General features: G+C 41.9%; 1 protein-coding gene across 2 annotated transcripts in view; it reads left to right on the plus strand.

Annotated features, from left to right (window-relative positions):
• mllt3 (MLLT3 super elongation complex subunit) overlaps positions 1 to 22,459 on the plus strand; it is a 43,336-nt gene extending 20,877 nt beyond the window's left edge. Inside the window, exons 4-14 of one of the 2 annotated variants that reach the window (XM_029526394.1) lie at positions 600 to 743; positions 1,335 to 1,373; positions 2,329 to 2,457; positions 5,926 to 6,507; positions 14,111 to 14,180; positions 15,119 to 15,172; positions 16,149 to 16,287; positions 16,669 to 16,762; positions 16,837 to 16,905; positions 17,199 to 17,270; positions 20,203 to 22,459. In XM_029526394.1, the coding sequence (XP_029382254.1) occupies positions 600 to 743; positions 1,335 to 1,373; positions 2,329 to 2,457; positions 5,926 to 6,507; positions 14,111 to 14,180; positions 15,119 to 15,172; positions 16,149 to 16,287; positions 16,669 to 16,762; positions 16,837 to 16,905; positions 17,199 to 17,270; positions 20,203 to 20,334 (1,524 nt within the window). In that variant the 3' untranslated portion in view covers positions 20,335 to 22,459. The remainder of the gene's footprint in view (positions 1 to 599; positions 744 to 1,334; positions 1,374 to 2,328; positions 2,458 to 5,925; positions 6,508 to 14,110; positions 14,181 to 15,118; positions 15,173 to 16,148; positions 16,288 to 16,668; positions 16,763 to 16,836; positions 16,906 to 17,198; positions 17,271 to 20,202) is intronic. The other variant, XM_029526395.1, reaches the window with a different exon arrangement.
• Positions 22,460 to 26,997: the final 4,538 nt, after the last annotated feature.

Genomic DNA, 26,997 nt, shown 5'->3' on the forward strand with positions numbered 1-26,997 from the left:
TCTACTCACATCTACTACACGTAACCAAGGAGTGAAATTAAAGTTTACTGAGTAGCAGAGCAGACTATTAAAAAAAAAACTGTAAAATAAGTAAATAAATAAAATAATAAAGTATATTGCATGTGAATTATTAATTACATAGATTAAATTGTATAATCTACTGATAAATTGTCTTTTAGGCTACTTTCTCGTGTAAACATCAGCTTATATTTGTTTCACAACTCTGACCGTATATTTGAGATGAGCAATACTGTTGTATGTTAGAGAACGTATATCAGTCAAAAGTTGGTTTTATTTTACACTTTTATATAGTACATCTACTATTTTTATACAGAAGATAAAGAGTGCAAGCTTATTCTGCTGAAGAGCTGATTACCTCAGGGTTAATTCATGTTCATGTCATAGCTTGCATCACAAGTTTTGTAAAATGCCTGAACCTATATTACGTATAAACAAACAACATTTTGCATTGTTCCATAAAGCTTGACACTGAATGCAGCTTTCATGTGACATGAAAGCTGCATTCAGTGTTGTGTTGTTCTGACAGTATCTGACTGCTCTCTTTCTTCCTCTTTTTGTGGACCACCACTTTTCCTTAGGAAGAACCGAAGAAAGTTCGCTTTGACTACGATCTCTTCCTCCACCTGGAGGGCCACCCACCTGTCAATCATCTCCGCTGCGAGAAGCTAACCTTCAACAACCCGACAGAGGAGTTTCGCAGGAAGCTACTGAAAGCTGGAGGGGTAGGAGTGTGAGGAGGGTGGTTGGGGGGGCACAAGTAACATTTCTTAACATTTCTTAATGCAGACATTTAGCAAGTAAAACCAATGTAGTCCAGTGTATCTCCAGAGACAGGTTGATATAACCTTACACATCCAGCTTGCTATTCTTCACTTGATCTTCTGCCTGCAGCTGATGGTCACTGAGGTCAAATGCATCCCTCAAAACCAGATTCGAGAGCAGTCACTCATGTAATGTTTTTCATTGCTCCTCTTTTCTGTCTGTGGCTCTCAGATCCAAGTTTATATGTTCCTCTTGATGACAAAAAACAAACAGAGAAATAATGCAATTTGTGGGGACAATTTTAATCTGCAGAGTTGTGTGTGTGTGTGTGTGTATATGTATGTATGTGTATGTGTATATGTGTGTATATATATATATATATATATATATATATATATATATATATAGACCATGTCATAACCCACATTCTCCACTGTCAGTTTGAGAGGCATCACTGTCCCTGGTCTTGGTAAATTATACAGCACAAGTAAATGTTCTATTCTTCACATTTTGACTACTCATCATTAATACCTCTTGTTTGTCTTTCACAGCAGCGGGATCCTCATAAACGAAGTTCAGAAGACTCAAAAGTAAGATTTCCAGCTGCCTACTCGTAGTGACTATTTATATATGTGTGTGTGTGTGTGTGTGTGTGTGTGTGTGTGTGTGTGTGTATGTGTGTGTGTATATATATATATATATATATATATATAACCCTAACGCGTTTAGATATATACCCTAACGCGTTTAGATTGATTTTTATTTATTTTTTTATTTTTTTTTTTTTTTTTTTAATTCACCAATTCATGCACTAATGATAACTTCTCAAATGTCCCTTAAGATAAAATAGCCAAAGGTCAACTTGACAGTGACATGTAATTTTTGTTCATTATTACAGGTGATTTAAAGAAAGAGGAAAGAATTTAATAATTATTTCAGTAATAGTAAGAAATAACAAGCTTGTCTCAAAAAACATTCTAGCAAATTAGTGTTTTGTTTTCCAGTACAGAATAGGTCTCAGTTGGACCTTTTTCTTGTGACCAGTATCTGGGCAGAGTTCTGTATATCTGTTGATGGGTTAAATGAGGAAGGTATTTATGGAGGCTTTTCCCCTACTAGATGTCTTTAAGCTCAAATAGGTCAATTATAGCGTGACCATTGATGCACATAAAATGAAAATTGTTTATATACAGATCAAATGTTGTTCTTGTAGATATAAAAGCTTTGGTTCAGTATCAGCGTGTAAAAGTCCTTGGTTTATATCTTCTCCACCACATCTAAACGCTTTACAGTAGTAAAAATTTCATCAAACTGGGATTAAAGAGCTTCAAATTAAAACAATCAAATTATTGTTTATAAAAGGTCAGAATACATGAACAGGATTCACAGTCTGAGTGTTTGCTGCCAGCTTTGGAGCTTTGATACCTTCTGCTAACTGCACAGTTAAGTCACTACGTAAAGGTTGACAATATAACTGGAAACTGAGCAAGAGTCATCTAAAGCCCACAAGCCGCTGATGTTGGTTTGTTGATGTATCTCTGGCAGGTGATGGTGATGCAGGAAGGTTCAACCTCCCTGTTCGGCCAGCACCTTAAGCTACCTACACTTCCCAACAGCTCTCTGACGTCCACGTTCTCCGACCCAAAGAAGAGCAAAAGCTTCCTGGGGTCAAAGGTCAGTGTTGTTTCCAGGTCCAGCCTGCAGCAAAACAACCCTATCTTCTGCCCTCCGTCTCTGGCCCCATGCAGCTCTGAGACTTTGAAACCCCTTCAAAGTCTGTAGGCCCTAATCCCCCGCATATTTCGCAGGTTCAAAGATGTCCAACATGTTTAAACTCTGCGATTTCAAAGGCTTCCAATTTGGTTTAAGCAAACTATATCTTGGCTGCTGCTCAGCCATGAGTATTTACTCCAGTCAATCTGACGAGCTGTGAATCTCTGACAGAATGTGCATTTTAAAATGCCCCTCTTTTTCTCTAATTTCCTTCTAATGTCTACTACAGACTAAAGTTTTAGGCAAGAACCTTAGTGAAATAAGAAAGTTAGGAGAAAGGTGAGAAGATGATGATGATGGGCCTAGAATCTTGTACAGCATTAAATCAATGTCAAAGTGGCATGTTGTTTCCATTCTGTGTTATTTTTAGTCCCTTTAAATGGTGTCATTTAAAAGCTGGGTCAGAAGAGGCCTATTTCAAATGGAAACGGTTTCCAGTCCAAACAGTGTATGTGATGAATTACTCCCAGAGCAAAAGGTCACGTACGTTCTGTCATACACCCCCCCTCCCCTTCCTCCCTCCCTCCTTTCCTCTCTCTCCCCCTCCTTCTGTCACTCTCAATCACATGCCAAAAATTATCACAGTGGAAACAATTAGTATTGATCAAATTAATCACACTCTATGACCAGTGTTCCCAGGTTCGCTTGTTATAAGAAACTTTGGGCTTGTTCTGTAAAGTTGCTTGCAAATGTCATCAGTCGTGGGTTTTTGGGTTTTAGTTGCTTATTTGGACTTGCTTTGCTCCATGTATGAACCCCTCCTGATTCTCTCCCAGCTCTCCTCAACCACAACAAAGCAATATGCAGCAGTTTGTCCTTTTTTCCTTAAAGGATCTGTCCACAAACTGTGCACCCAGTCTCCACTGGCACCAAATAGCGCAAAACGACAACAAAAAACCCAAAACACCTACAACAACAGCAAAAAAACAACTCCATAGCTTTAGCTTTACAGCCTGTCACACATCAGTCAGAGCTGCCAATATTCTCGGTGAACTAACTGGATCTACCTCGACTGATAAAGAAGTCAAAATGCTAAAAACAGTAACCAGAGTAATGGTGCAACTGACCCATGCATGTTCAATGACCTGATGAGTTATTGGGGAGGTGCCCAGTATTCCCTTGTAATAGATGAAAGATATTTGGGGGGGGCAGCTTGTTTCATTAGAGGTAGTTGCTTGTTTGTCTTGCAAGATCTGGCAGCACTGTCTATGACCATTGAGAACAGGCTCCAGGGTGTAGACAATTTTGTGCAAGAGCTCATATACCTGCATCAATAACTGCTTAGATTTTTGCCCAGCTCTTGGTGGCAGGTTAAAAGACCAGGCATCATTGACACAAATGATGATTCAGACCTTCCTGTTCCATGATAGTCCCAAATGTCAAAACAAGGAATTAACAGCTTATCTTGGACTGAAAACCATGAACAGTAATTTTACCAACTTGACTGAAAATATGAAAAGCAGTATTAATGATTAAATGTAGAGTGACAGATGCAGCACCTCACTTTTGCATTTGTAAATTAAGATAACCACCTTATTTAACTTGGGGCAGCACAGCAACATAGTGTATAGTGCTGTTGCACTACAGCAAGAGGGTCACGGGTTAGGTTCCTGGGCCTGGGGCCTTTCTGTGCAGAGTTTGTGTGTTCTACCCGTGTCTGCGTGGGTTTGCTCCAGGTACTCCGGTTTCCTCCCACCATCCAAAGACGTGCATGTCTAGGTTAATTGGCCACTCTAAATTGTCTGTAGGTCTGAGTGAGAGTGTGAGTGGCTTCTGGTCTCTGTCTGTCTTTGTGTATTGTCCTTGTGATGCACTGGCGACCTGTCCGAGGTGTACCCGCTCTCCAACCCCACGTGACCTGGAAACTGAGAAGCGGTAGAAGATGAATGAATTAACAATATTGATTGGCAAATACTGGCAGTTTTTTGATTTAAAAAAAAATTATTATATGCGATTTGTTTGCATAAATTAATGAAAATGACAGGCTCGTTGTCAATATTATAGGCCCATCAGGCCCATCAGAGATTTACATGGTCACCTGTTAACCTCCCAGTGTCATGGTGCTGAAAGGTTTGTTGAAAAGTGCCATTTTAGTGATCTTCTCAATGTTGATGGCTGCAGTGGCTCAGTGTGTCCATTCCAGAGCAATGAAGGAGTTTTATGTCCAGCTGCCCTGGGAGGGAAATGAGTTTACTGCAGTGGAGGAGCACGCTGGAGGTTAGAATGAGCCAGCAGCTTTATATCCTGGGGTCCCAGGGTCACCAGCAGATAGACAAAATGAAAGGTTTTCGTGGTGGTTGGGCAGAGTTGTAACACACCCCGTCGTCTAGACTGCTTTAATGGGTTTACTGCATTGATGAAATATTGACAAGGGGGCTTGAGGTGAGACCCAGGGACAAATGGCCCCTGTTGTTAGAACGAATGCATTTCCTCCTCTCTCCACATTGCCCTTCACTCTACTTTTAAGGTTGCACATGTGTGGCTGTTGAAAAGGCCCCTTCACCCCACCGAACAGCACTGCTCAAAAGAAGCCCTGAGTTTGCTGTTTAAGCCTATAGATGGGGACTAAGAAGACCCTTTTGAGCTTTTTTTAAGAATAGACCTCTTTTCACAAATGGTAATGCCAAACTGCAGGGTGGCATGCACATTTTCTCTTGTGTAAAAGGCAGAGGATTAATCTTCCTTTGACCTAGCTGCCTGGATTTTGCTCACTTTGCTATTTGGAACTAGTTGTACATGTATCATGAAGTGCAGTCCAACATTACACAAACAGCAAAAAGGACAGCATAATCAGAGGAGCTATTTTTTCTGCTGTTGACCATTTGAACACTGCTTGAAATAATTTACTATCTGTGGCATATACCAGTTATTGCACACTGGCCTTGTTTTTCTCAGTAGCTAAATATGCCCTAAAAACTCATATTTGCCTCTTGACCAAAAGTGAGATTTCTCTTTTCCTCATGCAATTATCCTTAGCCATTTCTTTTGGAACATTGATGGTCAATGTAGGGATGCTCGAATTTCCTAAATGTATGTATGAATTTCTGTGCGATACTTAAATCACTCTATGTATTCTGTAAACAGTCATAATTTGTGACAAATGAAACCTCTAATAAGGTTTTTCACTTTTGCAGTGTTTATTTACTGCAATTGTTTGAAACCCAGGAGCTGCATTTTCACATATTGTGTGACTTCTGGATAGAATTGTAAAAACAATAAACTAATCTTTTCTTTGCTGGGGACTTCCAGACAGCTTTGATGGAGGCTCCAGGGGCACAGTGGAAAAAAGGAAGATCCTATCTTTGAGAACCACAGGACATGTTCCTACGTAGTGTAGGATCTCATTAATTTGTTGGCTTTAATCCACAGGATGGCTCTAAAGGAATTGGTACTACCCTTCTCACTACTGCCACAACCACCAGCACCAACAGCAGCAGCAGTTTCTCCAAACTCCATAAACCTTCCAAGGACCATAAAGACAAACCTCCAATAGACTTGAAAGAGTCCAAAAGTGCCTTCAGAGACTCTGGCTGGGAACCCAGCAAAGCCCCCAAAGAATCTTCGAGGAAACCCAAAGAGAACCAGCCACTTAGAGATATCAATCCTAAAATGGGCTTCAAGGAACCCAAGTCTCTGTCCAAGGAGCATCGGACAGAGGGAATCACCCATGGGTCAGGGCTGAACAAACGCCTGTCCACCCCTGATGTTGACGATCATGTGGCCAAAAAACGTAAAAAGGGATTTGTGGATTCATCCGGGAAGCAGACATCTGGTTCAGATGCTCAACATTCAGATAATAAACTTTTAAAGGATAGATCGCAAATACGGACGAGCAAATTACGACCAGAAAGTGACGAGGCTGAACGCAGGAAGATGTCAAAGCTTCCTCCTTTCCAGGAATTGGTGGATCCCAATGACTCTGATATGGAGGACCAGTCCACCAAATCTGATGTAAGTAGAATATTTTTTTTTTTTTTGCTACTTGGACATTTACTTGCCTCAAAAACCAACAGAATGACAGCTCCTGATTTTTCTTCACAGTGAAGTGAAGAGGTTTAAGAAATATTTGGGCTTTTGTGGTTACTGAGGAATAAGTTGAAGGGATACTGGTAAAGGAAAGATGTCTTCCAGGACTTTTTGTCGGTGGTCAGTCCTTCCTTGGTGTTGAAGGGCTGTGAAATGAAAGAACCTGCAGGGAGAGAATCTTCTGTAATGGTTGTCTGGTGGGCTCTGTGGGGCTGGGTAGGGAAATTGCAAGAAGGGGTGGGCACCAATACACAAAGCAGGAGTTCTGGGTGGCAAAACAGGAAGCGCACACAACTGACTGAAGTCACAAATGACTTCAAGAATGATACACTTACATGATGCAGTTTTGTTGCCCCATAGACATCAGTGACTGACTATTGCCTATTTATGATGTTCATATTGTAAAAATATTGAATATTATCTCTCTCAGGATTTGTAAAATGCCGCCTCTACAGTGGCGTTTTTCATGAATAGACTAACATTTAACTAGGTTGCCTGGTCCACCAACATTTGGTGAAGAACCTCCCAATAAAGAAGGGTGATTTAAAGGCAAGTAGTAGACAAGAAAGATTTATGGTTTTACAACACCTGAGGAGAAAGGGGAGACGTGGCAGTGAATACCACAAGAGTTCCCCTTTAATCCTTTTAGCTTTTGAAAGAAGAAAAAGGGTGCGCATCTGTCAAAGAAAGGTCTAAATCCTCATGCTTCCAGCACTTTTCTTTTATGCTACAGTGTTTTTATTTCTGTTCTCCATGCTTGTATAAAGTGTGAGTCTTTGTGTATCTTTCTACAGGGTTAGCATGTTTAGGGACAGGAGTTATTACTTAGCATTAGCAGAACCTTAGTTTTTGTCTGCTCTGTATGTAAATGCCTTTTAAGTTTTCCCACACAGGGAACGGGGGTAGGGTTGGCTGTAAAGGGGATGTGGGGTGACAAATGCCAGGTGTTTGAATCTCCTCGGGCTAGCAACCCCGGTGGCCAATTGCCGGAGTGACACAGAGCACAGCTCTCATTTCTCATGTGACCACTTGTTTGATCTTAGTGTTTTCCTCTAAGCTCTTGGGCCAGAAACAGCAGAGAGGAGGAAATGTGGCGTAGGTGATGACATGAAGGGAAAGCAGGCTGCCGCATTGCATGAAAATCCTCTTTTTAGCAGCTGGATTTGGGAACAGACTAAGTGGATTTGTCACCTGTAAAAGATTGATCACAAAGGCCTGTAGTTATGATGGGCTGGCTGTGACACTACTGATGATTTCTAAGAACTTATTGATTCAACTTCAGTGTTTTTTGAGATCCCTTGGACAGTAAATACAAAAACTTCATAACTTTTTTCCCTTTCAATCGGCATAAATTTATTCACAGCCTGTAATTACGCAGTAGTATGTGGCAGTAAGATAAATACGATGATTCATAAATATTGCTAATTTTATGATAGACAATTTACAGATAAATTATTAGCATATAGTACAACCAAGTACACTTTATTGGATGAATTAGGAGGATCAGATTTTTCAACATCATATTAGAACTTCACTGTTAACACCAGCAAGAGAGTAGAAAATAGTTCTGTTCTAAACCACAACAATTTTGTATAAATGGCTTTGTTTTGAATGGAGCATAAGACTGAAAGACTCCTTAACTCACATTAAAATCATTTTGTTTGGGCAGCCCCTGCTGAATTACACAAGACAAACTAAATAGTCTCGGTCAGCTTGGTCTTGTTTTCTGGCATTTCTTTTTGGCTGACCCAACTGTGCCAAGAGAGGAGGCCAGATTGATGCCAGTAAACTGCAGCTAAAGACTATTTATTGTCTTTGAAGAGGGCTGCTTTGGTGGCTTTGAGTGAAGAAAGACAAAAGCCCTAAACAGGAGTGCTGGTGAGATTTATGGCACTCTGAAGAAGCTGTCCCATAAACCAACAGACCAGCTGTGTGTGTTTGTTGGCTGGAGGTGACATCCATTGAAGTCTGTCTGCCTTTTGTCCCACTTCTCTCTTTTTCTCTCATTTCTTCTGTTGGTCACTTCTTACCAATTAGTTTTTTTCAGGCATTTCAGGTCTACAGCAGCATAATCTTTTACGATTCGGATTTACAAACAAGAACCAGTACATTACGCATCAGTCTTCTCAGTCTGACACATTCACAGCTGACCTGATTAGTCTGGAGTTGGAGGAGTTCAGAGCTATGTCAGTGCTAAAGGATCTAAAAGTAAGGAGGGGAAATGTGCCAAAATTGCGAATTTTGTGTTAAAGACAAATAATAAAAGTGAGTGGTCAGAAGAAAGGGTTACTGGATGATCTGGAGTTGTGGCTGAGGATAAGCAAATCTGTGAGTATTGTGAACTGGGACATTGTTTGTCAGATTGCAAAGAGTATGAAGTTCACATATAAAAGTGGAGTGAGGTCATTGCTGAGGACCCTTAAATCTCACATGGCAACTCCACTGGTTATAAAAGAAGTCAGATTGTATTGAAGTCTGTTAAATTGGCCCTACTTTACACTAGATTTATTAAAGGTATTATTTTCATAATGAGTTTATGGTCTAGGTATTTTCATAATGAGTTTATGGTCTAGGTATTTTCATAATGAGTTTATGGTCTAGGTCTTCAATACAACATATTGCAACTTTTTTTTTTTTTTTTTTTTTTTTTTAAGTGATGGTCCCTTTTTGAGTAAAAGAAGACCATAAAACAGGGTATATAGAAATGCTTACTTGTCAGAGATAGTTAAGTGGAGCTTGCATTCAGTCCTCAGCTCCACCTTCTCCTCCTAATATGATTTCCTCTGGCATCAAAAACACACCTGTAGCCGCATTACAAACTGGAAACCTCAAAATGGCAGCTCACAAACTGATGGACAGCATCACCATGGGTTGATATTTGATTGGATAATAGTACTGTATGATGCTGGCTTGAGTTTTGATGATAAGGTTTCTAAACAAGTCAAACAGGAAGAGGTCAAAAAACAAAATAGTGTGTTCATCTTTGTATTTATGTACATGAGCTACCACATTAAATTGGTCTACTGGGTAAATAATAGTCTGTCTATATAGACAGAGGGTTCATTTCATCATCAACCGCAACACGTGGGAGCTTTCCTCACCCAGCAAGGACTAACTGCAGGTTTCATGAACTGTGTGATGGTATAATTAAATCAATACAGTACTGTATTTATATTAATTTTTAAGTTAAAGTCAAAATGTGCTCAAAGGAAAGATTGATAACCCAACACAGAGCAGACTGCATCATGTGGAATGGCGTTGTGTCAACTAGATTTTAAGAACTTTGCAAAATAGAGAGAGTACAGGTTGACTCAGAAAATTAATTATTGGCATCCCCTGGTGTCAGAGCTGTTGGTATTGAACAACAATTGAACATACAAAAGAAGCATGAGATATCATGAACCTCCCTATTGATGTACCAAACCACAACACTTAGGAAAAAAAAAAACATTGAGTTACATTCTATTTAGGTTAAAGCTTTTTAGATCAATCGGGGCCCAGATAATCACATGAATGTATCAGTGTCTCCATTTAATCTGAAGCCAAGTCTACCGGTCTGAGCTGTTTGTTCCCCAGGGCTCTGGCACTACATCCTTATTGCAATTTATGAGGTCTCCACACATGTAAAAGCATTGTTTGAAGAGGACAAATGACTTGGTATCAAAGTTGTTAGGGTTGGCCAGTGTAGAACAGACTACAGAACTGCTGAAGGCCTCACAATGTGAAAAGTTGAATTATCTCTCTTTTTTTATTAGAAAACAGGTTGAGGTTGAAATAGAAACTATAGAAGTGTTAAAAATCAAAATAAATGCATAGTAACATTTACTTTTGTTGAGAGACAAAGAATTCAATTCACCTGGCTATTTAAGGTGGTTATACTCATTATTAATGCCTCATAAGGCATTATTCCTTTTCACAAGCCAGTGGTCAACATTTTTATTTGCAAACAAATCATTTTAACAACCATAGCATGAGCATGTATGCATTATCGTATATGAATTATATATGTCTTTTTTTTTTTTTCTCCCATATACTCTTAAAGAAGGCCTCCATGTGGTACTTCAGAATTTCTCAGTACTTGGTGATGTAACAACAAAGCAGTGAACACCCTGAGCCACAACCTCTAAATCTAACATACGTGGACCAGTCATCCAGCCTTGCAGGAAGTGTTTTCTTTGAGTGAAATCTTATATTTTTATACGATCACTCAGTTACCCAATCAAAAGGGAGAATCAGATTATTCTGCGCAGGTTCTCCAGAAAATAAAAGATACTCAGTATTTGGTGTAGCTGCCAATTGTAGTTCTTAGCAGAAGGGAAAAAGAAAAATAAATCTGAGTGGGCTTGTCTATAATGGTGATTAAAATTTAGAGCCTGTGTTCAGAAGACAGACTGCCTCCCTCTTTATTTAAGAAGCCTTTTCTCACGGGCTTCATACTCCACAGTACTCCACAGAGCCCATCTAATTTCGTAAAGGAGCAACCTAAATTAATAACTGACATCTAATGACTTCCTCAGATGTCTCTAAATCAAATGAACTAAATGAGGTAAATGCTTTCCCTCGCTGACCTTCAACTACAGGGAACAGTTGGGGCAAAACTATGCATTTACCACACTTCAAATTATAGTTGGAAGGGCAAGGCTGAGGCCCTTTATCTTTTCAATTGGGGGAACTCTCCTAAAAGACCCTATTTTCTTCCTCGATGAGTCCATGCTGTTTGGACACCTTCACCAATAAGCCTACTCGCAGATCCAGCAGGCTCTGTACAGACCTTTCCTCCCTATTTGTCCCCCAGCAGACAGCAGCTCACAAAATACACAAACTGGCAGCAAGTTAAAATCTTTGCTGGAAAGGAACGAAGGGAAATTATAAAATTGGCTAAGCAGCAGCCATGATGAGAACTGGGCAAACTCTCTAAGGGATAAGGGAAAGGGCGTCAATGATTCAATGCTTTCTCCTTTACCATAGGAAGCACTCAACCTCAATTTACAAACTGTTCACGGCAACATATAAAGTGGCACACTTGAAATCTTACCATTCCTAAATGGATAAAACACAAAGAATTCATCTCTCGTATATGTCTATGATGCGATTCCACTCCAAAATTCAAATATAAGTATTCTCTTCCAGATGTAAAAGATGGAATCATCTTGAGGAATAAGCATGTAGAGTTTTTAGTTTACAATATCATCAGAATACTATATTGAAACATGACTGAAACTCCTCTCATTGTTTAAAGACTAAAAGTGTATTTTCCTTCTCGAACAAATGTATGCAAAGTGCAAAAAGCGGCCATATTTTTTTCTGAGTATGATTTTTATTCTGACCTCTTTCATGACACAAGTCAAATTGAATTCTGTGATTTTGGTCTAAGCAAGCAAAATCTGTTGTCCATGTTTAATGAATAAAATAATTTTGAGAGGGGAAAAAGGCTTGTGAAAGTTTAGTCAAGACACTCTGCTGCAGTTGTCTCTTCCTAAAGCCTTGTGAAGTCAACTTCACAACAAGGCTAGGAAAAAAGATTATTTTGACTTTGACATTCACAACATTCACAAACCTGTTGTCATTATTTAGCTTACATTTATTCCAGGGTGCCATGATGAAGCAGCACTGCCCCTAGTGGATGATATACTTTCATGTAGGGCTAAATTTGAAATCATCCTATGGAAAATAGGAAAAACTACTATTAAACACAATTCTCAAACTGAGACATCACAATAAAAGTCAATTGAAATAATAATAATAGTTGAGGCTTCAAAACTTTTTGGTTTTAAATTGGGTTTGGTTTTTCCTAATTCTATGTATTATAAACACAAACCAAGAGCAGAGATTTAAATATAATCATCAAAATAAACTGTACCATGCGTGGTGACTTCCCTGACAATCAGAATATAGTACAGAGATGGTCAGATCCTTCCCTAACCCCTTCTCAGCTCCACATTCTACTACAAATTCGGTTTCTTGTATTTAAAAAAAATCCAAGATGGCCGACAGACAAATGATAAATCAAAGGCTTGTCTTCATGTCTTGTCTTAATAAGAGCCACTCTTTATAAAATTATTTAAAGAGACCCAACAGATCCCCAGATGAGCAAGCACTTGGTGACAGTGGCAAGGAAAAACTTCCTTTAAGAGGCAGAAACCTAAATGCATAGAACTGGGGGTGAAACTGTGTTTTTTAAGAATGATGGTTCTTATCAGTGCATGCAAGGGGGGAGGAAGGGAGAGTGAGCAAGCGAGAAAGAGGGAGAGGGGAGGGAGAGAGAAGCTCAGTCCTTCCCCCAGCAGTCTAGGCCTACAGCAGCATAGCTAAAGAGTAGAGGACTTTAACTTTTTAACTATAACCTTTGTCATACAGGAAAGTTTTGAGCCTGGTCTTCAAAATTACTAAAGAGTCCGCCCCCCGGACCGATACTGGAAGTTGGTTCCATAGAAGAGGAGCCTGATAACTGAAAGATCTGCCTCCAGATTTACTCTTGCAGACTCTAGGAACCACAAGTAAACCTCCATCCAGAGAGCGGAGTGGCCTGCTAGGACAGTAAGGAACTATGAGCTCTCTGAGATATGATGGAGCTTGGCCATTAAGAGCTTTATATGTGAAAAGAAGGATTTAGAATTCTACTCTATATTTTACTGGCAGCCAATGAAGAGCAGCTAACACAGGAGAGATATGATCTCTTTTCCTAGTTCCTGTTAATATTCGTGCAGCAGCGTTCTGAATTAATTGAAGGCATTTAAAGATTTGTTTGGACATCCAGATAGTAATGAGTTTTACAGTAGTCCAGCCTAGAAGTTACAAATGCATGGACTAGTTTTTCTGCATCATCCTGAGAAAGGATGTTTCTGATTTTCCTAATGTTTCTCAGGTGGAAGAAAGCTGCCCGACTAACTTGTTTTATGTGAGGGACAAAGGACATGTCCTGGTCAAAAATTACTCCAAGGTTTCTTACAGTGGAGCTGGAAGCCAAAGTGATGCCGTCCAGACTGATGAGATGATTAGATAGTATTTTTCTGAGGTGTTTAGGGCCGAGTACAATAACTTCTGTTTTGTCAGAGTTGAGAAGTAAAAAATTTCCAGTCATCCAGACTTTTATGTCTTCAAAACATGCCTGCAGTCTGACTATTTGAGTGACTTCATTTGGCTTCATTGATAGGTACAGCTGAGTATCGTCTGCGTAGCAGTGGAAGTTGATGCTGTGTTTCCTGATAATGTTGCCTAGAGGAAGCAGATGAAGCGTAAAGAGGATTGGTCCAAGTACCGAACCCTGCGGGACTCCATAACTGACTACAGTGCATGAGGAGGAGCTGTTGTTAACATGAACAAACTGATGTCTATCTGATAAGTAGGATTTGAACCACCTTAGTGCAGTTCCTTTAATTCCAATTTCATATTCCAGTCTCTGTAGTGAAATATTATGATCTATGGTGTTGAATGCAGCACTAAGATTATGTGGTGGTGATGTTTGATCAAACCTCTGTATGTCTTATGTGTTATAGTCTCACAGTTTGTTTTCTCATCCTCTTCCCAGTCTGAACAGCCCAGTCCAGCCAGTTCCAGCTCCAGTTCAGGCTTCGCGCCCACACATCACAAACGACAAGGTTAGTGTCTGGAATACAATCAGTTAAGGCAGATCTCATATTCATTGTGTATTTCAATCAACAATGATCATCTTAATAAGCCAGTGTGTCATATGAGACATAGGGCAGGAAACTGTCTCACTGAGCAACAACTGAATAAGAAAAGTCTGATCTTGAAGAGAGGATCTGTGTTGCTCTTCTGATCAGCTTTCTGTTCTCTGAGTCAAACAACAAAAAGAGCAGATTTCAGGTAAACACTCAGAAGAAACCAAATCTTGCGAAATTGGATGATCAGTCCAGGTGGACTGGTGTTGGCTAAAGGCAATAGCTGTTTTGTTGTGGTTGTGGCATCACAAAGTCACAATAAGTTAGTTATTTTGGGGGCATAATTGCCCTTACAAAAACAAAGTGAGGGGCTACAGGTTGGATTCAAAACCAGGCCACTGCCATAAGGTCTGGTCCTTAATGGTATATGCTCCACCCGGTGAACCTCGACAGCTGGTTTAAAGGCTCCATTTTTGAGAACAGGCTTTGTTCATTTCTCTATAAAATGTAGACTTGATTTATATCTAAAGACCACTTTTTGGTCTTCAGTCTGTGTGGACCATTAAAATGTACCTTCAGACTTTATAGACTGTTGACATATACCTTTAGACTGTAAGGTCTTTAACATCAATCTTGAGACCATATGGATCTTTACCGTCTACCTTTAGATGCTATGTAGCGATAAACCTGACATTTTAAACTGCCTAACTGTCGTCAATGTTCTCCTCTGTACTTTTTGGGGGTTGCAGTGAATGTTTCAGTGGCCAAACCAGTAACAATAAGACTGCTTTAAAATGTATTGACATAGTCTATCAGGGCAAGGTGAGTCCAGACTGTGGGGCTTTGTGTTGCCATTGTGAAGCTTCTTTTCCTGAGGGTGACATCTGCTTGTGTTTAATCTTCTCTGGGTGCAGTGGTGGACTTCATCATCAGGAAAAGGGTGGCTCTTCCTGCCACCACCCATACAGGTAACACTTTGATCGGAGGTCCCACAGCGCAGTCACATGTGCATGGATAATATTTTTGCTGTTTTGCCTGCTTGCATGAAAGTTCATGCACCTCCCGACAGTCATGTCAGCAGGAGATAGTGTTGTATCATGGATAAGCCTCCACCCTTCAGAGCACCATCACTGCCAGCACATGTATTGATGATATTGATTACTTCTGTTATTATATAAAAGCTAATAATACACACAGTCTAGTTCATCTGGGCTCAATATCACAGATGGCACAAAAAGTACTCTTAGACTCATAATCTAATTACGTAGATCTTTGTGGTCAAAAGTCAAGGTCATTGTGACCTCAAAAAACACCTGAGTTTTCTGAGGTTTGGCACAGACCTTGGGCTTTTTGACTTGGGCTCCGTGATGCAGCATCAATTTGGAGGTTAAGGGTCAAAGGTTAAGGTCAGTTAGACTTCACAAAACATGTCTTTCTAACCATGTAAATGCTTTTTACTTACAATGCATTCATACACTATTGATCTGAATATGCACTGATGTAATGAAGATTTGGACTTGGTATTGGAAACAATGATTGTCATTTAGATCACATTATTAACTACAGTAACGTTTTGGGGAATCAATGAATACATTTTTGTTATTAAGATTTTCGTTGAAATGTATACTCATGGTCCCAGGGTTGAGTCACATATAGGTTGAGGGGGGTTACAATACACTAAGAGGTGTACTAACACTGTTGGTTGGTGTTTTTATGGGATCTTTATGGAAAAATTTTAATTTTATCTTCTAAAATTTTCCCAGTTTTTCCAGAATGAAACCAGCAAATGTTCCCAACCTCAAGCTCCACTTAACAATCCTTCCATCACCTCCACACAGCATGATCCCCTCCTTAAAGCATGTTTTCACCAGTGTTTCAGATGAGATGCAAAAAAAAAAAAAAACAACATTGTTATTGGAACTTTTTGTGTTTTGTGTCCCTTAGTTCTGGGCCCATTGCAGTCTGTAATGCAGGACCTGCACTCAGATGACAATGATGATGATTCAGAGGATGACGATGATAATGACATGGACTCTGACATGGAGCGACTTGCACACACACATCTTGCACACCACCAACGCCGGTTAGTGGCCCTGCCCTCTGTTTCATGAATGCCTGATCAGATACACGGGCAGCAAATGCTGAACTGTGCAGTCTGAAGTGTAGATTAACAGTTGTGTGAATTGTTTGGCAGTAGTTCCTGCAGTTATCAGCCCTCTGCACTGAAGCCCGTTAGCACTGATATAATATAATATATATGCGTATAATTCAACCAGCATAATAAGGCTATGCACTGATGTGTTGTTATAAAATATTACTTTGTTTACACTGAGTCACAAAAGATCCTGTATCTCCCATGGGTGTTTAACATCAGTATTTCAGTATTGTCAGTAAATGAAATGAATGTATATCATCTGGTTTGGTATGTTGATGTAATGAAGCATGTTTTTGATGACCCATGTAGGGTTAGTTTAAGCGATGGCAGTGAGAGTGACAGCTCCTCGCCCTCACCCACCCATAGTGAGGCCCCGGCCCTATTAAAGACTACTAATAATCAGGTAAAATTAGAGTACATCAAGGGTCATGAGGTGTTTCACTGTATATACGTAACTGTTTACTCCACCCCTGCCAGATACTGGAGGTGAAGAGTCCCACCAAGCCAAGCAAACAAGACAAGAACAAGAATCTGGACTGTGATAAGGTACACACACACTGTATAAAAGTGCTCATATAAATCGGATGAAGGTAGATGGAACACAAGCACACCCAGTATGTGGTGTCATTCAGAGTATATGTGTTTTGTTTTTTTGGGTTTTTTTTTTTTTTTATGTTTTATCCTGAATCATCAATCTGACCCACAGCAGAGGGTTAGGGTTAGCAATGTGTAGATAACTTACAGAATGCTACCACATTGTTAGTAGTCTGGTCTGATCACATCTGAACAAGCATGTTTCCTTACGTGTGTGCTGACACCTGCTGCGATGTGATTCCCAGGCTTACCTGGATGAGCTAGTGGAGCTGCATAAAAGACTGATGACACTAAGAGAAGGCCACATCCTGCAACAGGTAAGCTGCTCCAGTCAGCACGGGTTATGCTGAGAGCTGGAAGTCTAGGATTTAAAAAAATGGTGCCAGGTGGAGCTGCTTATATCCACAGCCCACAACTGCTGACAGACTACACACACAAGCTTCACACATTAAGCACCTGAGGGTGCAGACTAGTTGGGTGAGGATATTCAAACGGTCCCAGGCTGTGATATTCAGTTGTTGGTGGTCCTAGTGTTGTGTCAGTGGTTCAAATCCCGAACCTTGTTGCTGTCAATGCCCCCTCGAATTCATCACCATGTCTGAGGTGTAAAAATGCCCAACTGTTAAACTATGCTCATGGCTTCAGCAGTTACAACACACTAAGAGGTGTGTTCAGCAGTTCAGCAGTTTCCAACCAGTTTCCAACTGCTGAACATTAATTAAGCATCACCAGTTATAGAAAGAGACTGGATCAGCGTCTCAACAACTCCAGACAAGAACACATCAGAGCAGCTGAATCCAACAGTGCAGCATCTAACCATGATCAGCCATGAGAGCCATAATGACCATTCATATACATCTATGATGCGATACAACTGAAAATCTCACATACATACTTGTAAAATGTGTCACACACACTGTTGGAAACAATTTATCAGTGTGTATGATTTTCTTTTGCATATTTGAGATTTTCAGTATAAAATTTGAGGGAGTTTGGATTCATGTATGCATATGAAAGGTAATTCTAGCTAATAACACAGATGAGGGTCCTCATAGCTACCTGCCTTCGTCCTTCAGAAATTTCAGCTGTCTCTCTGGTGAGAATTGAACATCACTGGGTATCCTAAAGCGCTGCAGTAATTATGTTAGCATTACCCTGGTTTCCTTGCGAAAACTAGCCCAAACTTCTCCAGTTCCTCTGGGGGGGGGGTCTCAAGGTTCTCCCGGGACAAACGAGTTGTACAGTATAATCTATTTGGTGTGTTTTTGAGCTAACCTTAGTGATAAACTTACTCCAGACGCCCTGTATAGGAAACTAACTTCTCTCATTTGTTTTGGGGACCTGGTTCTTTGGTACAATACACACAGTTCAGTACAGACTACGCTACAATGTGATGCAAGAAGTATCTCCTACGACAGTAATAAAAGACAAGTTAATTAAGTGGAAAAGAAACTTTCCAACATTCATTGAAGGTAATGTGTGAACAACAATAAAACCCTGAACTCAGAGAGGGTTCCCACAGTCTTCACTGATTTTGTCCGTGCTGTTGGTCAGTGTAATCTGCAGCTTCATCTGGAAGCAATGAATTATGTGGTTAACCTCCCTCCACCTAAGAAATCACATGTTTCTTGCTCATATTCTTGGGCCCATCCTGTGATGGCATTAATGGATTGTCCCAGCAGCGGCTGCCAAGTTCTGCCTCACTCCCCTAACAAGATGTCTGGCTTTGAGGGAAGCACGAAATCTCATCCAGAACAGTGTGGCTCACACTCGGCTTTAACTTCACTGTAATCAGGCTAATCTATCAGAGTTCACCAACTGGCTCCATTTCCTGTTACAAGATGGAAATGATTAAGTATTAGCCTCTGTGCTTACTGGTGTGTACCGCATATTGGATCACATCGAGAAGTGTAATGCAGATGGTATGTCTGGAGACAGTGGAACTCTACATGAGCTTGGTAGCTGTTTACAGTTGAATCCTGAGCAGGGAAGAAAATGAGCCAAAACACCTCCCACACCACTAAAATAAGGGGTTGAGATCTGTCCTGTGATAAATGTGGGCAGCCATCCCTTCCTGGAAGGGATGAACAAGATCAGGTTAGGCCCCCTTTCCCAAACTGACCTTTCCAGCTCTATGCTCACAGTGAGCAACCTGAAGTAGTGGGCCACTTAATCACACATTCACTGGAACAAAACAGGCAAGAATTGCATTGTTGTTGTTCAGTGGTTCAGTTTGAAGTTTCAATGCTAAAAAAAAAAGCGCACCATTTTCACACTTGGCCACTTTAGAAACACTTTGTAAATGCCTTCACCTTCATTCAGATGGCTGCCGCCTCTCTATGTGCCTCTTCCTTGTGTGTTTAGTTTAAAATCTCAGAACATTTCAGATGCCACTGTTGCACCTCTCCAGTTAACCAATGAGATGAGACAAGGCTTGTTACCCTGGAAACCAAGAAAGTATTAAAGGAAGCATGTTTTAGTTCTAGCCAGTCGAGAGAGACACTGAAAACCTACCCCCCCCCCAAGCAGCATGCGAGACACTGTCCTGTCAGATTACAACAGTGCATGGACACACACCCTCAGTGTTCATCTTAGTGACTTAGGTGTCAGTTACTGTTTCACCACAAGATTTGGTTGCAACCAAATTCTCTGCACCAACGTCCGTTATGTTTTCACCAGAGGAGCTGTGGTCTGATCCAGGTTCTCCTCATTGTTCAAACAATCACGTGTTCAAGTTCTCTCTGTTTGGAAAGAAATACTTAACTCTTGTTTCATGTGTGTTTGAGCCACAAACCTAAAGCAGACTGTTTGAAATGTTGTCACATTTGTAAACGAGCAAAAACCTTCATAACAAGTAAAACTGCGGGGAGAGGGCAGAACAGACTACACTGACTTGTAGAGCAGCTAGATTCATAAAGTTAGCTGGTTAGCATGCACATTTCAGTTGATTTCTCTGAAATACAACAGATTGAGGTATTGGTTGTTACATCTTCACAGTGGCTACTTCACATGCACACACCTGGGCTTTTTTTTTTTCCTTAAAGGTTTGAAAACAATTTGTGGCCGAATCTGAGACTTTGGACCTTTAATTGAAGTAAACATGAAAGTGCTAATTGATTTGATGCAAAGATGTCATCAGCTGATGTGTTGGTATCTCTGGAAAGAAAGTGATGACTGAGTTTTTCATCATCAGCTGAGATGGTAGTTCTGAAAGGGGGATGTTTACCTTCTAGTGCTTTTGTTTTCCAGATTGTGAACCTGATTGAAGAGACCGGACACTTCCACATCACTAACACTACATTTGACTTCGACCTTTGCTCCTTGGACAGAAGTACAGTGAGGAAACTCCAGAGTTACCTAGAGACCTCGGGACTGTCCTGAGGCTAAGAGCAGCTGGCTGCTGGATCTGTCTCCACATAGACTTTTGATTTTTCTTGAATGAATTCCCAATTTTGGATGCAATGCAAAGCCCCACTGTGGCTGGGTCCAGTTGTTGTGTGTCCAGCCCACAGGCTGGATTGGGTTTTCTGAATGAGGAAGTAGTCCCACTGCAGAAACCAGAGCCAGATGTGGTGGGGATGAGCCCTGTCGATCAGGAGATCACCCGGAAAGCCTTGAAAAATTCACTTGATTATTAGAAAAAAAATTAAATAAAATTGTGGGGAGTGGCAACCGTGTTGCTCTTAATGAATGTGCATATTGTTACCATGTATGTTTCTTGATTTGTTTGTTCATTGTGACAAATGCATGGTCAGCATTGCCTTACAACATTGTAAGTCTTATTTATTGAATTTCGTGTGTGTGTGTGTGTGTGTGTGTGTGTGTGTGTGTGTGTGTGTGTGTGTGTGTGTGTGTGTGTGTGTGTGTGTGTGTGTGTGTGTGTGTGTGTGTGTGTGTGTGTGTGTGTGTGTGTGTGTGTGTGTGTGAAATGTCAAAAAAGGAGAAAATCAGCAGAAGGGACTTAGTTAAAGCACTTCACAAGAAGTCTATCTGTGACTGACAGCTGAGCGTCTCGACAGCGCAGTGTGTCACTGACTTGAATTAAAATCAGTTATCAGAATAAATTTGACATGTAAATGGGAACAAAAAACTGCCACAGCAGGTGTGAGGGTGAGTTTTTTTGTTTGTTTGTTTGTTTGGGTTTTTTTTTTACATAAAAGATTTAAAACTTTTCTGCTAGCAATCCTAGCAAAACCCATTTGTAAAACCATAAATGACACAGGAGCTAAAAATTATGAGTTGAGGTAATTCAGCAAATTCAGCTGGGGGCCTGGCTTGTAAACTAAAGGTGTGAGTTAGAGAACATACGTGAGTAGAATAGAACTTGGTCTTTACCGGGCTTCAACCCGATTCCTGTTGTAGCCCCATCTTTTCAAAACAACTTCACATTTTGTTTTGTTGACAACGCATTCAAATACCACAAAGAACAGAGGAAGGTTTGGAAGTGACAAAGGGGCTTAGAAATTGCAATGATATGATGAGTGAAGAAGCGAATCACAGTACGGAAGAAAATCTTTGTAAAGGTGTCTGTGATGCTGCCCTCACATTAGGCAACTAAGGCTGGTTTCTCTCTCCCAACATTACAAAACAGTCTTCATATTTCCCTCGATGTGTTTTTGACTGATTTTGTCATTTCATGGGACTGAAGTCTCTGTAGAAAGGGGGAAGTTGGCCACTGCAACTGCAACCAAGCAACGAAACAGAACATGACAAAAATTCTACAGTGGCTTCAACTGTTGTGTCCTCAAACAAAGCTTGTCAATAGATGTTTTTATTTCTGAATTTAATTTTACCACGAACATCATGTGGCGGTTTTTGTACTCCCTTATTTTGACACTGTAGGAGAAAGAAGCAATGGCTGCTGGCATCAGAGATGAGCACAAATCAATAAGCTGGAAGTACTCAGTAGTGAATGTGGAGATGCTGCAGGTCCTGCTCATCTGCCCATGGGCTGCAACTTTAACAAAGTTTTGTTGTTTTGGTTTATTTTCTGCTACAGGGCCAATAGAACACACAAAAGAAAAGTTAGATTCACTTGGTTTAGGACATTACTAATGATTGTAGATTTTCGAAAATGATTCCAATAAAATCGTGGTCTTTTGCCATCAGGAGAAATGGGTTTGTGGAACAGACCCAAGCCCTGTTGGAAGGAGGAGGAAAGTGTCTCCTGGAACAGCTCTTGTCTGTATTTCTGAAACGTGTGATGAAATGTTTTGGGTAAAGCCAATGGAGAAAAAATATGGAGCCATGAAGTGTTCATTTTGACTGACAGGTACTGTTATGGGTGTGAGGAGGGGGAAAAAATGACATCTTTAATTTATTTTCTAGGTGTTTGAAGTTGTTAAATCAAAGCTCAGCATTACTTTTCCAAGGAGGCAGCCTTGCTTAATTTGTAACAGAGGCCTGATGAACTCTAGCTCAGAATTGCAAACTGTGGCCATCCTTTCCAAATTACCTTAAGGGGTTTTTCCTTGCCCTGTGTTCTGTCTTATTTTTTTCTTGTGTATTTTGAGGACATACAATAAATATTTTGTATGATACAGGTGGCTTATTACACAACTTTTCAATTATAAACAACTTTATCTTGTTTTTCAAATTCAAAATGTGAAAGATTCACAGTTTTTTTCTGAGAACTTGGCTTTGCACTTCAAACTTCAAAACACCTGACTGAAGGAATTGGATATAATGTCTTAAAAAAATGGGTAAAACATAAAAGGGTAGAAAACAAACTAGGAAAAGCCACAGCTTAATTTTATCTTGAGATTATCTATGACTACACAGAAAGTCCAAATAATTCTGAGAATGTGTTGCAGCTTTAACTTTTGTTATTTCACAGTGAGATCAGCCACTGGTATGTAAGCTGCTGTTCTATTTCATCTCTGCTGACTGCCGGAGGTGGTGCTTTAAGCACTGAATATTCCCCTTCGCACATGCACAGTTCGAGTGTGTATACCAACAATGTCACCTGTGACATCTGGATGACCCGGAGGAGTCCATATCTTCCGATGTCACCTGAGGATCATTGAATTAGTGTCCTCACTTCCCTCCCGGGACAAGGTGAATATATTCTTAGTTCTTTGCAGTTTACTTTCTTGTGCATACTAACTTCCTGTCGGTGATGATGCCGTTCGCACATCCTTCTCCCAGCGTATAATGTAGTTGCTCGAGCTGACGTTCTTCGCTCACTTACCTTGTTGGTGGGTTGCGTGAGCGTGCCCTGGTGCCCAACGTGGATTCTCTGTTAGTAGTAGCTTATAGCTTCATTCGCAGATGAGTGTTGTTTGTCAACCTCTGTTGGTACAGGCTGCAAGCGCGGTGCCTCCCCCCAATATGCAGTTCACTTTTTAACTGTGGCGTCAGCGCTCCAATTAGTTAAGTTAATCTGTTAATTAAACTTGAGAACCCTGATTGGGTAAGGGGCACAGTGCAGTGGCTTTGTATCAGCTTGTGCTGCTGATTAATTTTTGTGTTTGGGCTTCTGCTGGTATAGGAAGTGTACGCACTCCCTCCCTCCAGCATACAGTTCCCACACTTGGCCTGTCCATAGCATTCACACTCAGGTTGTCCAAGGAGTGATCACTGTTCTTTACTGGGTCCATTGCCTGGTACAGGCAGCATATGTGTAAGGTGCCTATAGGACAGCAAACAGGAGCATCTTAGCAGTCTCAGAGCCACCACAATGGATGACTTCCATTTCCGTACATCTTGTGAGGCCCCTCTACAACCGGAGGACAGCCATGACCTCTGCCCCACATGCCTTGGCCCTGAGCACCTGTGGGATGCACTTTCAGACAATCACTGGATAACCTGCAGCTACTTACCCCAGGCGGTGAGGGCTGCAAGACTGGCAGAGGTGGAACATCCAGAAGATGGGTGTGATCCCCCCCCATTGTGTCAGCCACCTCCGGACTGTGGAGGTTTGGCTTTCACAGTCAAACTTGACAGAGGCAGCTAGAAGAACCCTGTGCAGCCCCCAGTGGAACCGGGGGAGCTATTTGGCCTGGCAACGCAGAAAGCAGTGGAATGTACCATCCAGGCTGGACAGACCAGGCAGCAGCTTGTGGGTCTTAGGTGTCTCCTCCTGACAGGCCCCCTGCCAGCAGGCCTAGGGGCCCCTCGGCTGCCTCCCATACCCGCTTATTTCCACCAACCCACTCACTTGCTGCCATAATGTCCAGCGTCCTTCACAGAGACCGGCCAGGGATTTTCGAGACTCCACCCACCTGCCCTCCAGACCACTTTGTGCCCCACAGTCTGCTCATCCACCCTCTAGGGCTCATAGGGGCCGGGGGGGCTGGCGGTCAGGTATTTTTCGTACCAGCAGCTCCGGCAGTGGGCTGCTCGTGCTTCAGACCCATGGGTGCAAACTTCAATTCCGCTGCTGGCCCCCCACATCGGGCCGGGTCAGAATGACCTCCATCAGCGACCCAGCGAAGGCTCTTGCACTGACTAGAAGTTATCCGGCCTCCTGGCCAAAGACGCCATCGAGGCTGTGGATACTCTGTCACGTCCCAGAGGGTTCTACTCAACCTATTTCCTTGTGACAAAAAAGACTTGTGGATTTCGCCCAATCTTAGACCTCAGAGGGCTAAACAGATTTATGAAGGACATACCCTTCCAAATGCGGACCATAGCAGATGTCCTGCAAACTGTAGCACATGGAGAATGGATAACATCCATCAACCTCAAGGAGGCTTACTTCCATGTCCCCATCGCTCAGCAACATCGGCAGTTCCTTCGCTTCGCCTATCGAGGCCGCCACTGGCAGTTCAGGGTGCTGCCCTTCGGGCTCTCCCACTCCTCAAGGGTGTTCACGAAGTATGTGGTCACAGCCCTTGTTCCTCTCCAGTCTCAGGGCATGAAAATTCTTCCATACTTGGATGACTGGCTGGTCTGTGCACCGTCTCGGGCCCAGGCCTCCCAGAATACAGACAGTGCGTCTCCTGTCCCACATGGCCCGCATTGGATTCAGGGTGAATTTGGAGAAGAGTTGTGACATTGAACAGTGTCACAATGACAGCCAGACCGTCCCCCTACAGATTTGACAACATCCTGCACCTTCTTGCCCTATTCCAGGAGGGCCGCCAGCTGACCTATGTTACATTTCCTTCTCTTCCTGGGCAAACTAATGTCCATTTCAGCATGTAGGTCCTGTCCAGGGACAGGACCTACATGCTCAGGGGTGTCCCTATGGGCTCTGTTCCATGTCGCAGGGAGACTCTCACCACAGTTGCCTGTCCCTCAGGATGGGGTGCAGTGTGGCAGAGCAGGGTAGCCCACGGGCGGTGGTCCATGGGAGACTGGGGTGTACACATGAATGTGTTGGAGCTGCGGGCAGTTCACCTAGCTCTCTGGTGGCTGGAGGGCCCAAGCCGCTGCTGAACTTCTGTGCGGACGCTGTCAGACGCACCTTAATGAACGCAAGACCGTCGTCCACTTGTCTCCAGTATGAGAATAGATGGAGACTGTTTTCCAACTGCTGTATGAGTCATGATGAGAACCCTGTGTGCTGCTCTGTGCCAACTGTCCTTGACTTCCTCCAGTTCCTCCTGGATGAGGGTTGCACTACGTCAGCCACCATTTGAGCACTTGGCTCTTACCTTTAAGACTGCGTTCCTCCTGGCCATTTCCTCTGCAAAGTGTGTCAGTGAGCTGCACACCCTGTTCGTCAGTGACATGTGTCTAAGGTGGAATTCAGATGGCTCAGGAGTCACACTGGCCAAACACACCGTTCCTTCCCAAGGTGCTGTCCTGTGCTCACCTCAACCAGCCTATTAGGCTTTCGCAGTACAACCCTCCTCCAGGAGATGGAGGGGACAAACCTGAACTATTGTGCCCAGTGCGGGCCCTGAGGGCTTACATCGCAGCTACTGCGTGCATTAGGAGATCTGACCAGCTGTTATAATGGCCCTAACAGGGGTTGCGCCATCTCCAAACAGCGTTTGTCCCACTGGGTTGTCAACGTCATCACCCATGCATATCGGGCAAGTAACCGTCTCACTCCATCTGGTGTGCAGTGCCACTCTACCAGGAGTGTTGCTACATCATGGGCTGGCCTGAGGGGAGTGTCCCTGGAGGACATTTGTGCCGCGGTTTTGTGGGCATCGCCGGACACTTTCTCCAGATTCTACAGGGTGTATGTGGCAACTGACCATCCACTGGCTGTGGTTCTGTGGCCAGAGTCCTCTGCCTCTGCACAGTGAAGGTTTGTACTCTGGATTCTTTCGTGACTCTGCTGGTATGAGTCGTTCAGTGCTTAAAGCACTGCCTCTGGCAGTCAGCAGGGATGAAATAGAATGAAAGTTACAAATGTAACTACGGTTCCATGAATCCCGAATGACCGCCAGAGCTCTCTGTCACTCAGAATCCTCGTGTGCTCGCCAAAAGATTCTGTAGGAAACGATCCTCAGGTGACAGATATGGACTCCTCCGGGTTATCCAGATGTCACAGGTGACAATGTTGGTATACACACTTGAAGTGCGAAGGGTAAGGGGAATGCTCAGTGCTTAAAGCACTGCCTCTGGCGGTCAATTGGGATTCATAGGACCGTAGTTACATTAGTAAGCCTCCACTTTGTAATTTGTCTGTCAGCCATCTTGTTTTTGTTAAATCAGAAGAAACTGTAGCTGAAGCTGAGGAGGTCCATTATGTGAGAAATGAACATTGTGTGGTAATTAAGACTTGGAACCAGAGACAGACTATAAACTGATTGGGGAAAAATGTTTAGTGAGCTAATAAATAAGGAAAAAAGTATTGAAATGTTCATATAGACTTCAATACCATGTGTCTTAGATAGAATACCTGCGAGAATTTAAGGCTCGTCAGTATTAGGTTCACTTTTCTAACCTGATGTTTAACCAGGGATTGACTTGTATTAAAGCCAATCTGGTTATTTACTGTTGGTGGTTTTGTACCACTGACCAGGAGCTTAATTCAGTCAGTTTCACATCATGAGAATGTTGAAAACAATTTTTAAATCAGATTTATTTATATAGCTTTCTTTAAGAGGCAGAAACCTCGGGTAAAACCAGGCTCGGGACGGT

The sequence above is a fragment of the Echeneis naucrates genome, chromosome 18, assembly GCF_900963305.1.
Source record: "Echeneis naucrates chromosome 18, fEcheNa1.1, whole genome shotgun sequence".
NCBI lineage: Eukaryota > Metazoa > Chordata > Actinopteri > Carangiformes > Echeneidae > Echeneis > Echeneis naucrates.